At 45.9% G+C, this 12,597-nt stretch overlaps 1 protein-coding gene across 22 annotated transcripts in view; it reads right to left on the minus strand.

Annotated features, from left to right (window-relative positions):
- Window positions 1–1,133: 1,133 nt before the first annotated feature.
- Window positions 1,134–12,597, minus strand: part of GLCE (glucuronic acid epimerase) — a 55,651-nt gene continuing 44,187 nt past the window's right edge. For 8 of the 22 annotated variants that reach the window (XM_072870663.1, XM_072870657.1, XM_072870666.1 and 5 more), the window contains 3 exons: window positions 11,713–12,272; window positions 7,675–7,920; window positions 1,134–5,025 (listed from right to left, as the gene is read on the minus strand). In XM_072870663.1, the coding sequence (XP_072726764.1) occupies window positions 4,001–5,025; window positions 7,675–7,920; window positions 11,713–12,259 (1,818 nt within the window). In that variant the 5' untranslated portion in view covers window positions 12,260–12,272 and the 3' untranslated portion in view covers window positions 1,134–4,000. Of the gene's footprint in view, window positions 5,026–7,674; window positions 7,921–11,712; window positions 12,273–12,597 lie in introns of those variants that run through there. The other 14 variants (XR_012043866.1, XR_012043865.1, XR_012043862.1 and 11 more) reach the window with 14 other exon arrangements.

The following is a 12,597-nucleotide window of genomic DNA, read 5'->3' on the forward strand; positions in this document are numbered from 1 at the left end:
CGGCAAGTTGCTTAGAGATACAAATTCAACAAGATGAGCTCTTAAAATATTGACTGTCCTCAAGATTCAAGCCGGTGAGTGCCAGGATGTCTTTCAACATTTGCACTCCACCATTGCAAAACTGCACCTGGTTTAATAGGCTGCAACGCTGAGCGCTTGGCATTTAAATAGCTCCTGCCATTTTTGGAAGAGATTAGTAAAGTATCGAAGCAGCTATTTAACATTCAGGAAGCGCAGCGCATACATGGGAGTTATCAGTCACTCCAGGCAGATGGTAAATGTATCTCCTTTCACCACAAACTGAGCAGCAAACATTCAAATTCATCACCAAGACAACATATTTAAATCCACTTCTATTTTCAATTCATATGTTTTTAACAAACTGCTAAGTAATGAAAATCAATATTTTCACCCAAGCAGTTGGGAGACAGTCCCGAAGCTCTGCCCGGCTGAGGAAGATTTGCTCCGTGCATTTCACTCACGCAAAATTATTCACGACCAAGTCAAACGTGGCATCCTGGGTGCAGCTCACGTTTACAGCCAAGGAGGCACCGACTTTCTGTCGACCAGGAAAAGTTAGCTCCGATTTAACGGCACTTCTGCATCAAGGTGGGAAGTGTCACTTCAGGCATGGAGTGGCTAAGGCAGAGGTGACCTCAATCCCAATTTTGGGGGGGAATTTTGATAGGACTTGCACATTTTTAGCTGAAAACAGGAGTTAAGAGACTGGTGCATTTCTTGCACATTACAAGCAACCTCAGCAGACTACCCGTCACCTTTGTTAGGCTATGTTTTAGCGACCAGTTAGTTAAAATTGTTATTTAACAAAAATCACATAAACTCAAAAATGAGATGTATTGAGCAGAAATAACTCACGTCGGCAACATACTGCATGAACTTTACTTGAGCGGACAGAAAATATACATCTGTGGTCCTTATCGCAAATCAGCAACCTCCTAACTGTTGAAGAAAGAACATTTTCCATCTTATTTAGAATAAAAACCTTCTAAAATTCCCTAAAAGAGGACATCTCAGAACCACTAAGACCATCGCTCGTCAGGACTCATCTGCAACCACACGTAGGGCAGGAGGTACCGACTGAAATAACGAAAACGCCCCACGTTTGTCTTAAGATAAAAAAATTTATTTTACAGTCTTATAAAGCAGCTTTACATTAAGCACAAACGTTGATCCATTTACTTTGTATATAAACATAGTGGAACCTTTCCCTCTGCAAAAAGTCATGTCTCGCTGTATAGAAAACTAACATGTGCACATTGTGCTTAAACTGCAAAGTCTGTACAGCTTTACAAAGGACTACCCTTTACAAGGGCATCCTGTAAACAATTTATTGCATATTTAACACATGGTGTATATCCCACATGTAAAAAAAAGAAAAAAAAAAAACATAGAAAAAATAAAGTACAATTACAAGGTGAATGAAAATAGCAGCTTTCAGTGAATGTCTTGCACAATGGCCGAGAAAAACAGCACTGCCACACTCGTACAGTTGTGCTTGTGTGTCACTGGTTTGCATATACCCACGCGCACTACGTTTCCGATGAAGTCTATGTACAGGAAGCCTCATGGAAAGATTAAACAGATCTTAGCGACTAAGACCTTTGTCAGTTTGAAGACTGAAAACAAACAAACAAAACCCAACTTAAGTGAATTCGCTGAAGTTATGGGTGCCAATGTCCAATAATCCTCTTCCACTGCACAACTCAATTAAAAAAAAAACCAGGAAAAACCCCCACGCTAACTCTCTTCGGTTCTACAACCTCTGACGGTGGTTGGTTTAATTTACACATGTGCTAAGGCCAACAAAAACACGATGGAGATGTTAAGGATAAGGTGGTCTGACAGGACCGACGGCGTTGGCATGGCCAATCTACGCTTCTGCGCTCACCTATCCAACAGCTGCCGGGCTGACTCTCACGAAGCACTGAAAGATCAGCGACGCTGCAATTTTTCAACTGGCATTAATTAAAAAAAAAAAAAAAAAAAGAGGAAATTGTGGCCTCCATAAGGCACCGATACCATCTCTTGAGCAGTACCCAAAGAGTCTCTCTAGATTCTCCAAATCCCAAATGGGCAAAAGATGGAGGAAACACGCAGGAGAAAGATGTTTCTGTGTTTGCAGTAAGGACCAGCCGTTCGTAAAGGAAGCACATTTTTCTGGGTTTTTTGTGTGCGCGTGCACGCGTGTGTGTGTGTGTATACACATGTATGTAAAAAAAAAATTCACCTCTGCTACCTTTGGTATTGAAATTTCTCCTGTGACATCCACTTCTCATATTGATATGATCGCAGCATACGTTTGCAAAGATCAAGTTGTTTCAAATATCTGCGAGAAATAGAAAAAGCATCAAAAAATAGAGAAAAGAAAGAAAAAATAATCAAGATGCATATTGTCCTTGTGCCCAGCATTTTTGTGATTCGAATGAACTTTGTCCTCAGTAGGAACATCTTAAGCTTAACCCCCACGTACACGTACAACATGTAATGGGATCAGTGGAAAAACCCCAAAGCTAGTGCATGTCCTTCCCATGCTGGCATACCTCGGGAGCTTTCGAGCCTGGGACTCTTACAGCAAACACCAGCACGCCTCAACAGAGCTGATAACCCGATATTTGCTACGCTACCAAACTAAACACCCCTCATCTAATGATGCAGACGGTTGGTTTTACTCTTCTGGATCAACCAGGACGCTACACGCCAAGGCGGCAGGCTAACGGTGGGTGTAAAGGACTGATAAATAGGAAAAAGAAACCGCCTGGTTTCTTCTGCATTACAACAGTACAGTGAAAGCGTTTGGGTTCGGACGCGTGTGTTCGGTTATTGCACGAGTACCCTTGCTCGCTTGGCATTGCCACGACAACAAAGCACAGGCAAGAAGCCAGTGCTGGAGATGTAACGACCCCTTACACGATGAGTAAGACAGTAGGCAGAGGTGAAACTTGGTATTAAAGCACAGGTAGAGCTGGAAAGCCCTCTGGGGTAATTTTAATTTTTAAAATGCTTGATTTACTCAGGCAGGTTAAAAATGAAAATCACCACAGGAAAACCTTAATTAATTCCAATTGAATTTCCTGCGCGCTACTCAAAATGAGCTCCACGTCACACTCAGGAATTCAAGACAAGTCTCCCAAAGAATGAAGTTGCCAAAGCTCAGAGAAACCTCTCAGATGTAATTAAAAAATACAGTACAAAACATCGGGCTCCACGACAAGAGATCCCAGCTACCAGGGAGGAGATGACACCAGCAAACCTGACGGGCGACGGTAAATTTGGCTTTATAAAAAGGGGGGTGGCACAGTTGCAGGCTTTGTGAGGTCCGCGAGCCCCACCGAGTTGTGCTTACGTGACGTGACTTCGAAGCCTGCACGCTGTCTGCATGTTTTCCGTCCACACGTCTGTAAAGAAACCATACAGCTAAAGGATCTCCGTACAGAGAATTGAGAAAAAAAACTCAAAAAAATGTGTATTTTTCACCCCAAGAAAAGAATCCGTATTAAAAAAAACCCAACAAACCTTTAAAAAGATACACTGTCCACTACCCAGGCTACAAGTAAATACACATTTACGGCGTTACACCACATGATCTGTTATGCTGCTCCAACACATACACATATAACTCCATTTTAAAAGAGGCCACGGACTAATTTTTCAGGCAAGTGCTGGACTTTAGAGACCTGTATGGCTTCTGCAAATATTTTCCTGCAAAAAGGAAAAAAAAACACAAACCAAAAAAACGTCCCCAAACTCAGGAGCACAAAGGGGTTTTGCTTCGTGCGGATGGTTTCGCTGTGGAGCACTAAGGACAGGTGAAGTTCCCGAATCCTACCCATCAGACCCAAATATTTTCACGCTGGAATGCAATGATTTCAGATCAGTTTTAAGGATCACTTCTTTGAAACGGTCCATAAAAAATTTAGGATGCAACCTTTGAAACTGTACCTCTGCGAGGCAGCAGGACCGAGGGGTTTGGTTGTGAGCTCTAGTTGTGCTTTGCCCGCCCGCCTCGCAGGTAGCTCTTCCACCTCTTGACGAACTCTTTGAAGATGGGGGACTCGTCTATCGTGCTGAGGAGCTGGAGCTGGTTGATGTGGGTGGTGTGATAGTCCCATCGGGCCAGGTTGGGAGCGGTGCCGAGCATGAAGTGCCGAAGGTCGTAGATGGTCCCTGAGCCGGTGTCGTAGAGGGGAAGCATGGCCTTCAGGGACTCCATGCCCCGCTCGTAGAGGACCCGCGCCTCCTTCCCCAGCTTCTCCCCAGCTGTTTCTTTTAAGTCATACAGCCCGATTAAGGAGTACATAAAACCGTTGAGCACGAAGGAGCTGGGCGAGGTCGGGTACTCCTCGTACCAGTCGTGCCGGTTCATGAAGACGGCTTTCACCCCGCGCTGCTCCGACGGCAGCTTGTACGGCGCCGTCGCCCGCAGAGCTGAGCTGAGGAACGCGTGGTCCTTCGTCAGCAGGTACGCCCGCACCAGCGTCGAGATGGCCTGTCCTTGCGCCATGGCCGAGTACCAGCCCGGGTCCAAGGACTTAAATCCTTCCCCCAGCTTCCTCGTCACCATGATGGGCCAGCCGCCCCTCTCGTCCTGGTTCCTCACCAGCCAGTTGCTGGCAGCAAAAAAAGCCGCCATGTGAGCGGTGGCCGAGATGGTGATGTTATCAAGGAAGCCTCTACCCTTCGCTACCAGCCTCACCACTCTCTTGGGCATGATTTTGGTCTGCTTCACGGCTTTCGTGTTCGAGAGGCCGACGCCTTTCCGCAGGTCGGTCACCAGGTCTCTGGTGAGGGTGCTCCAGCTAGTCCTGGGACCGATGCCGTAGTAGATGTCTCGGTCCTTAAAAGCGATGAGCTGGGTGTTGGAGACGTAGTGCACGGTGAAGAGCTGGTTCTTCTCTGTCGTCTCGAGAACCACAGAAACGCTCCCGTTTGTTACGAATTTGAGATCAAAAGAAATAATAAAATCTCGGGTGTTCCCAAGCTGCAGAGATACCCCCTCGGTATTTTCTGCAAAACAAACAAAAAAAGCCTTGTTCAGTGGTAAAGCACTCATTTCTCCGAAATGTTTAAGCTATGAAGTGCGGCTTCCAGAGGTAAGCCCTCTTACCAGGCAGGATCCAAAAGCTTTTAGGGCAGCCCATCAATAATTCAATCATTCTTTCTGCGCCCTATCATATATTATTTAATTAAGGATAAAAGTAAATCCGTGAGCGAAGGCCGACTCCCGCCGCACCGGGCAGAACTCGTTTGCGTCTTACATTAACACGCTGCAGCACTTCGCTGCGGAGCAGAAGTGCCAGGGGCTGGATCGATGGCTTTGTCAGACGCTTCTGGTACCTGATCGATGGAGGAGCGCAACGGACGCCAGCAGGATCTGGGGTAAGGGAATGGGCCACCAACAGGGGGGTCTTCCTGCTGCCGGCAGCTGCCTGCTGGCAGGATGCATGACAGGCAGAGCCAGACTTCTCCTACAGGACGGGGCACAGCAGCCAAGCTGCAAGAACGTAGATGCTGCGCCATTTTCCTCTTCTGTATTTCAAAATATAAACCAACAACCACCCTTCTGTTCCAAACTGAAAACTTCACTTGGCAGAAAAGACACCAAAAACGTGGCGCCACTTGAGCAGTCGCATTTCTGCATAAAGCTCCGCTTTCAGCCAAAAAAAAAAAAGCCGGGAGTGCTGAGAAGCAGGTATTTAGGATCCTCCCCGGGACTAATATTTAAGTCTGTGACTTTTTTCTTTCCCGTCCTGACAGTTCCAAAAACCAGCGTGCTGATTAGTTTAATAGGGGGGAAAAAGAAAAGAATATGGAAAGACTAACGTGTTAAAGTATTTATTAACCTCTCCTTTGGCAAAACTCAGTTTAATTAACAAAACTATTAAATAAAGCTCCTAGGCAATGCCACATAATGAAATCCAGCGTTCTCTCGCAGGCTAGATTTTAAAATGTAAAATCAGCTCCTCCCCAAAAAACCCTGTACTAGAAGATCAAAGGGCTAATTAGTTTGTAAGGCTGTGTGCAAATCTGTAGCTTTGAAGGCACAGAGGGATGATAAACACTTAAAGACAGTCATCTTACATTAACGGCTTTCTATAGAATAAAATTCTCCCCCGCGAGGCAATTGTTCCCTTTCTGCTACTTCTGGATGTGTGAAATGCCCTATAAATATTTCTACGTGCAACCAAGGAGTTATGGTCCGCTTTCCCTGCATAGTGGAGGCTTTTCCCCATCTCCCAGACTAATCTACGGCATTTCGCGTCACGACCATTTCCACGTCTTGCGCTGTAAGGTGCTATTGTACGGGACCTCTTATTTTGATGGAATGTCATGTTTTCCCATCTTTTAAAGTAAAAGCTACACTCCTTTGAGTTTTGGAGATCAGCATCTGCTTTGGGAGAAGAAACCGAGTGCTTTGTTACACAACATTTTGCTCCTATGAAAAATCTAACTAAAAAACCCCACTTGCAATTCCTGTCAAGTAAGTTTGATCATTCCTTGTAAATAAATGCTTGTGTGATAACGAAGTGAATTCTAATAGAAGGGGAAAAAGAGAGTTTTAAGAAGCGAAGGAGAACTAAAGGCTGCCCGTTGCTTGCACTGCCTTAAGCGCCTATAAATCCATTACTTAAGGCCATCTAAGACGAGTGGATGCATACCGCGGCCTTCGAGCCCCACAGATTACTCTACCATCAATAAAGGATGAGGAGAGAATACATAACAGATCTTTTAGCCTTTCCTCTCCCTGTATTTATCTGCTACAAAGACACAAGAGTGTTCGACAATGTTTTCCCTAGAGACCCAGGCCTAAGGTGCCAACTGAAAATTACTTCATTGTCTTTTTAAGTAATGGACTCATTAATTCTAATGGGTATTGATTGAGGAAAAATACATTACGTCCTTATTAATGAGCCTGTCCTAGCACAAAGGAAACTCTTGCATGAAATAATGAATTTCCCTGCTAAGTACAAAACAGAACACAGTAAATTGAAGAGACGGCAACAAAATGCATCTTGCGTGTCTGCAGGTGAAGGAGAGCGCCCATACGCAGCCCCAGATCTTCGCCGTCCTCCCCCAGTCCTCTGCAAATACCTGCGCAGCACGAGGGCAGCTGCTCCCGCTTGCTGCCTCGTTTAAGGCAACTTGGGTTAGCCAGAACCAAGATCTCCAATTTTGCAAAAATAGTTGCATCCCAATTAAGAGAGAGATGCCGGGTCCAACCGGAGAGCCGCACGTGCTACGCTTGCTCCAGGCTGAAAATAGACCTTATCTATCATCTGTCAACATCTGCTTATCACACGTCAGCACTATTTCCCAGGCTTCGCAACTGGTTCCATTTTTATTTTGCTTCTATTTTGAGACAGAAGCCGAAAGGCTCAGGAAACGTGACTGTAGCTTCTCATTGCCCTCCATGCATACACCCACCCATTTTTTCATGAAAATAGTGTTGAAAAAGCAGTGATGGAGAGAAAACAGAAGAAAAGACAAACTCCAGAGGTACAGAAATGAGATGACATCCTCAGGTGAGATCTTAAGGATGGGAAGTCACGTGGGATAAGTGAAAACACATTAATCCCAGCACGTTAAAGCTCCCCTGATACCTTCTGTGCAAATTAATGGACATGGCTTAGCTGCCATGCATTTAGGATAACCCACCTGGAGCGACGAACTGTTTGACGCTAGTGAACTTGGCTTTATCAGACACTGTGGACAGAGAACAGCCTTTCGGCACCGTCCAGTCCACGGACCTGCCGGTTTTGTCCTTCTCTTCGGCCGTTTCGTACACCTCGATGTGAGGCGGTTTCTCTGTCAGGTTTTTACTGTAGTGACTTAACCCGTACTGTGCAATCTGGATGGGGTAGAAATAGCCTTGAGGTCCCCACTGCGTGGACAACGGCACACCTACGAGAGAGGAAGAAAATGAGTGTTTTATCAGCACATTTTCAAAAAAGCAGTGTTTGCAGCCCTGCACACTCCTCCTCCTTACCCCATCACTCCTTTACTTCTAGCAAATGCTGTTTCTAGGTTTCACCATTAGTTAGACTTGACTTGAGGAAAGTCCTGTTCAAGGAGTGAATTGCTCCCATTTACACTGAGATCTGTGACCAGCCAAAACTAAGCAGATTTGAGTGGCAGAGAAGTCCTTATCACGGTCTTCCATACATTCTCATTTAATTGTTTACTGAAGCATCATACTTACTTTAAAATACATTTAAAATGCCCTAACAGATTCCCCCCTCCCCCCCCAGAGACCACTAAATCTCCAAATGATGTTACAGCTAACACAATCCCTTTAACGCCACATAAATCTTTGCAAATGTAGCGTACATGTTATTACTAGATTTTGCTAAGAGTTATTTGATGCTAAAAGAGCATTTACCCAGCATCTACAAATCTGCTCCCATTACCTTGGCTCCCCTAAGAGTATTACAAGCGCAGTCTGAAGTGACGCCTGCAGAGACCAGCCAAGCTCTCCATGCAATCCCAGCAGAATATGCCCCAGCTCTTCCACCCAAAGCTGTCCCTCGTCTGCAGAGCTACTGCTCCAGCCCAGCTGTCCCTGGGATTAACCCGCCACACACGACTCCCTGTCCCAAAAGCTGGCAGCCTCGCAGGAGAGCACGCTTCATTTAGGGTTAGGGTGATTTTACATTTAAAAGTCTGCACCGACCAGAAGAACACCCTGGAGCACCACCTCTTTAGAGGATTCAGAGCAGGAAGATCACAGAGAACATCTTCTGTAGGCTGACGGATTGGATTTCACATGCAAAATCCGTTGTAGGAGCTCAGACAACGTCACGTAGCCGTGCTCAATATAAAACTTCCACCCTCCGTTATGATCGGTAGCAGAGATGCACCTGCAGAAAACCCTGCCGAGCTCCAGGCTCTCCTCTGCCTGCCCTTCACCAGCTCCCAGGAGCTGCAACCTCGAGTTTTGGGTGGAAAAACCCTCGTGCCATAAACTGCCTATTGCATCACCGGCTGCGTGGGAAATGGAAACAAACTGTGTGGAGGAGACTTATTTATACACCTACGTCCATAAGCCAGCAAACACACGATACTTAAGATACGGATAAAAACAGGATTCTCCTCAAGTCCTGAATTTTATTTGGAACAAATTCCCAACCTCTAAATACAACTCCAAAGTGGGAATATATCTTTATGATCCTCTTGCAGGAAACCAAGGATATTTAGTACTGTAAACCTTTGCATGCGCGTAAGAAAAGAAAAAAAGAAGATGAAAATAAACAAGTTGGCATTTGCACCATTTTCCCCCTTGGCAATGTCAAGCTCAGAAACCAAATTCTTCTGAAATCTGGTACAATGAAAAGATTACTTAAACTAAATGTAAAAGGATACATTTTCATACATATTTTGGTGCTTTGTGTTACCAATAAATATTACTGATGGAGATGCGATGGCTTACTGCTGCCTAAAGAGAAAACCATCACAGGAAATATTTAAATACCATGTATTATCTCAACTCCTGGAAGCCAGCTCGCTTATTAATGCTAAACATTTTCAGTGAAGGGTGCATTCATTGAGACTGAGAGATGCAAAAAAAGAAATCTGCTATAAGAGCCTTACTTGAAATTTATACGAGATGACAAGATTAAATTCTCCAGGTCATAGGACATAACAACACATTAACTTTGCAGAAAGAGAGAAGGTGAAGATATAACAGGAAGGGTTTTTTCCATCATGCACCAATATGAGAATCTCTAGGGCTGGAAGGATGGAAGGCAAGAACCTAAAACTGTCTGAGAATGTATTTTAATATTAAACACCCTTCCTTGCAAACTACAACTATTTCTCTTCTCCGACCTGTTTGCTGGATGCCAATAACTCTATTGCCTTTACAAAACCCAGGCTCTGGCACCATGTTTCATAATGATAGGTCTTAAATCACATACTGTAAAAAAGCAAGGTTTATAGAGAAATAACCACGTTGTTGAGCATTAAACTCGCTGGCCTCTCGAGGTTTAAGTAGAGAGCAGCTACGCACAGCACCTTGCCTGCACATCTGGCAAGGCAAGAGGCTGCCGAATCTGTCCTGGATCTCAATTAGTTCTTACTGAACTTCAGCTTTTTGCTGAAAAACATGACAAGAACTTGCAGAGTCCAGCTGCAAGGGGCATCTCGCGCATCTTCCACATTTCATACAAAAACTGGTGGGGCTCCAAGACCTAGGTCCAAGCTCACCCCGCAACAACAAAAGCAGCACCCGTGGCTGTTCTTCATATTCACAAGCTGTATTTAATCAGCAATGACTGTAGCAATTAGAAAGGAAAGCCATCCCCTCAGCCTCTCACGGCAGATGTAAGCCCTGAGCAGAGCAATGCTCACACGTACTGGATGTATAGTTGCCAGGACGCATTTGCACCTTCGGGAGAGCCCCGAGTTTCAGAGCCCTGTTTCCCTTCTTTGGCAGATGTAACAAGAATGAGAGTTTAAAAAAAATAATTAAAATGTGAGAGTAACCTTAAAAAATCCCAACCTGACATACCCTATGCATTTGTTTATGTGAATCCCTTACAGACAAATTAATCGCATGACACGCCAGCTTTCTGTGGTGACCGTATCATGGGAAGAGCTCATATCAACACAGCAGAGCATCACTGATCACCAAGATGCATGAAAATTAATGTATTTTATTAAGTAAAAGCTGGGCTTTAATTTATGAGGGGTCACAGTGTCACATTCCATAACAGTTTTATAAAGTCATTAATTTTTTAATATGAAACCCGACAAGAAATTTCTGCAATCAAATCTTTGCCAAGACACGGGAAGACCTTGTGTCCTAATTACCGATTGCACGGTTTAGCAAAAGTCCAAATTGGAAAGGTCTTGCTGTATATTAATTTTATCCAGGGATGCTTCGATGTCTGGAGAGCTTTTTGACCCTTCAGCAGTTCTCCAAAACCTCCTCGCCTTGCTGCGGCCAGCAGCACCTTTCGCAGGACGAGGCGAGGCGATGCCCTGCCTGCCCCGGGCACGGCAGCGCGGTGATGCCGATTGTACCCGGACTGTGCACAGGACGAGCTTTGGCAAGAGCTAATCCCACGCTGCTGAGCAAAACCCTCCCCGCTTGCTCTGGAGCAGCCCAGCAGTGAAGGTTCGACGGCTGCATCTCCAGCACTGCCCCAGCAACGCAAGGAGACGGGATATTGTTAAACCTGAAGACAAAACCTCGAATATTAAGCTCTGAGCGGCCAGGCTGTTCTACAGGTGCTGGCAGTGCCGCTTGGCTCGGAGCGTGGGGCTATATCTGTGCCCGCAGGGAAGCAGGAGCCTCCTCAGACAGCAGGGCCAGGCTCTGTTATTTAATTTTAGATTTGAAAATAATTGGGGCTCCCTGACAGATACGGTAAGTGTCAACAACAATGCCAAAACCTGACAGCAGCACCGTAAGAGAAGCGTCCCGGCACCTCTGGAGTGTGCTGCAACCAGTAAAACCGGAGATCATAGAATAGTTTGGGTTGGAAGGGACCTTTACATGTCACCTAGTCCAACCCCCAGGATGCAGGACGGGAGCTGGGAAAACCTGGCACAAAGTGGAGACCGCGCACGATTTCTCAAAGTTTTTTTGATCAAGACTATCATGACAAAATTAAGATCACTTTGCATCTCAAATGATGGCAGCAAATTTTAAGAAGCATTTAAACTATTTAAAAAAAAAAACTCAACACAAACCTTCAACACCACTTATGCATTTCACTCTGTCTCGAACCTCTACGTTGTAGCCCTCGAAGGACATGAAGACCCCGTCGGGGTGGTAAGGTGCTCGCTGTGTGTATACTTTGGAGTAGCTATGAGAGAATTCAAACCTGTCATAACCATCGTACTGAGCAATTTTCCCATAAACCTCAAAGTATTTCTCTACCCAGCTGAACGGCAGGAAGACCTCGTTGCCTTCCCTCCTCCCTTTAACGGTGTGCTCGTCATTGATCAGACAGTCAATCTCCTCGTACTTCAGCCCCGGGGCTTTGTTGCCGTTGAAGCCTCCCGCGACGGGAGGAGCCTTCTGCTGCTCCTGGGGTGATGCCTCCTCGCTCTGCTGCCGGGCCGGGTCGCTCTCGGAGGCAGCGGCGGCTCGGCGTTCGGGGCCGGCGAGGCTGCGGGGGAACGGGCCGGCTCTGTCGGAGGAGCATCGGTTCCAGAGCAGCACTGTCACCAGGGTGAAGAGGGCGCAGATGATGATCAGAGTCTTGTAGTTGACCCGAGCTGCCAAGCAACGCATATTCACACCATACCTGCAAAATAGAGAGGGGAGAGCTTTTCAAGTGGCGGTGCTTAAAGCCGGAGCTGTCGGTTCTGCTAATTCGGAGCCCTGGTAGAGCCTGTCCGGCGGGAGCATCGCCATGTGTGCACCACGATGGTATTCGGTGGGAAGGGGACAGGTGAGGACACCTAGAAGAGAATTCGGGTTTTTCACAACGCGATCAAACGTACCAAGTCATGATCCACCTCCCGGCTGCGACAACAGATTGTTTCACCAAACGCAAAGGACGCGAAGAAACAGCGGCAGTCACAGGGCAACTGCTTCGAAATTAAAAGCTCGACGTTAACGAGATGCTC

The sequence above is a fragment of the Ciconia boyciana genome, chromosome 8 (genome assembly GCF_034638445.1).
Source record: "Ciconia boyciana chromosome 8, ASM3463844v1, whole genome shotgun sequence".
NCBI classification, from domain to species: domain Eukaryota; kingdom Metazoa; phylum Chordata; class Aves; order Ciconiiformes; family Ciconiidae; genus Ciconia; species Ciconia boyciana.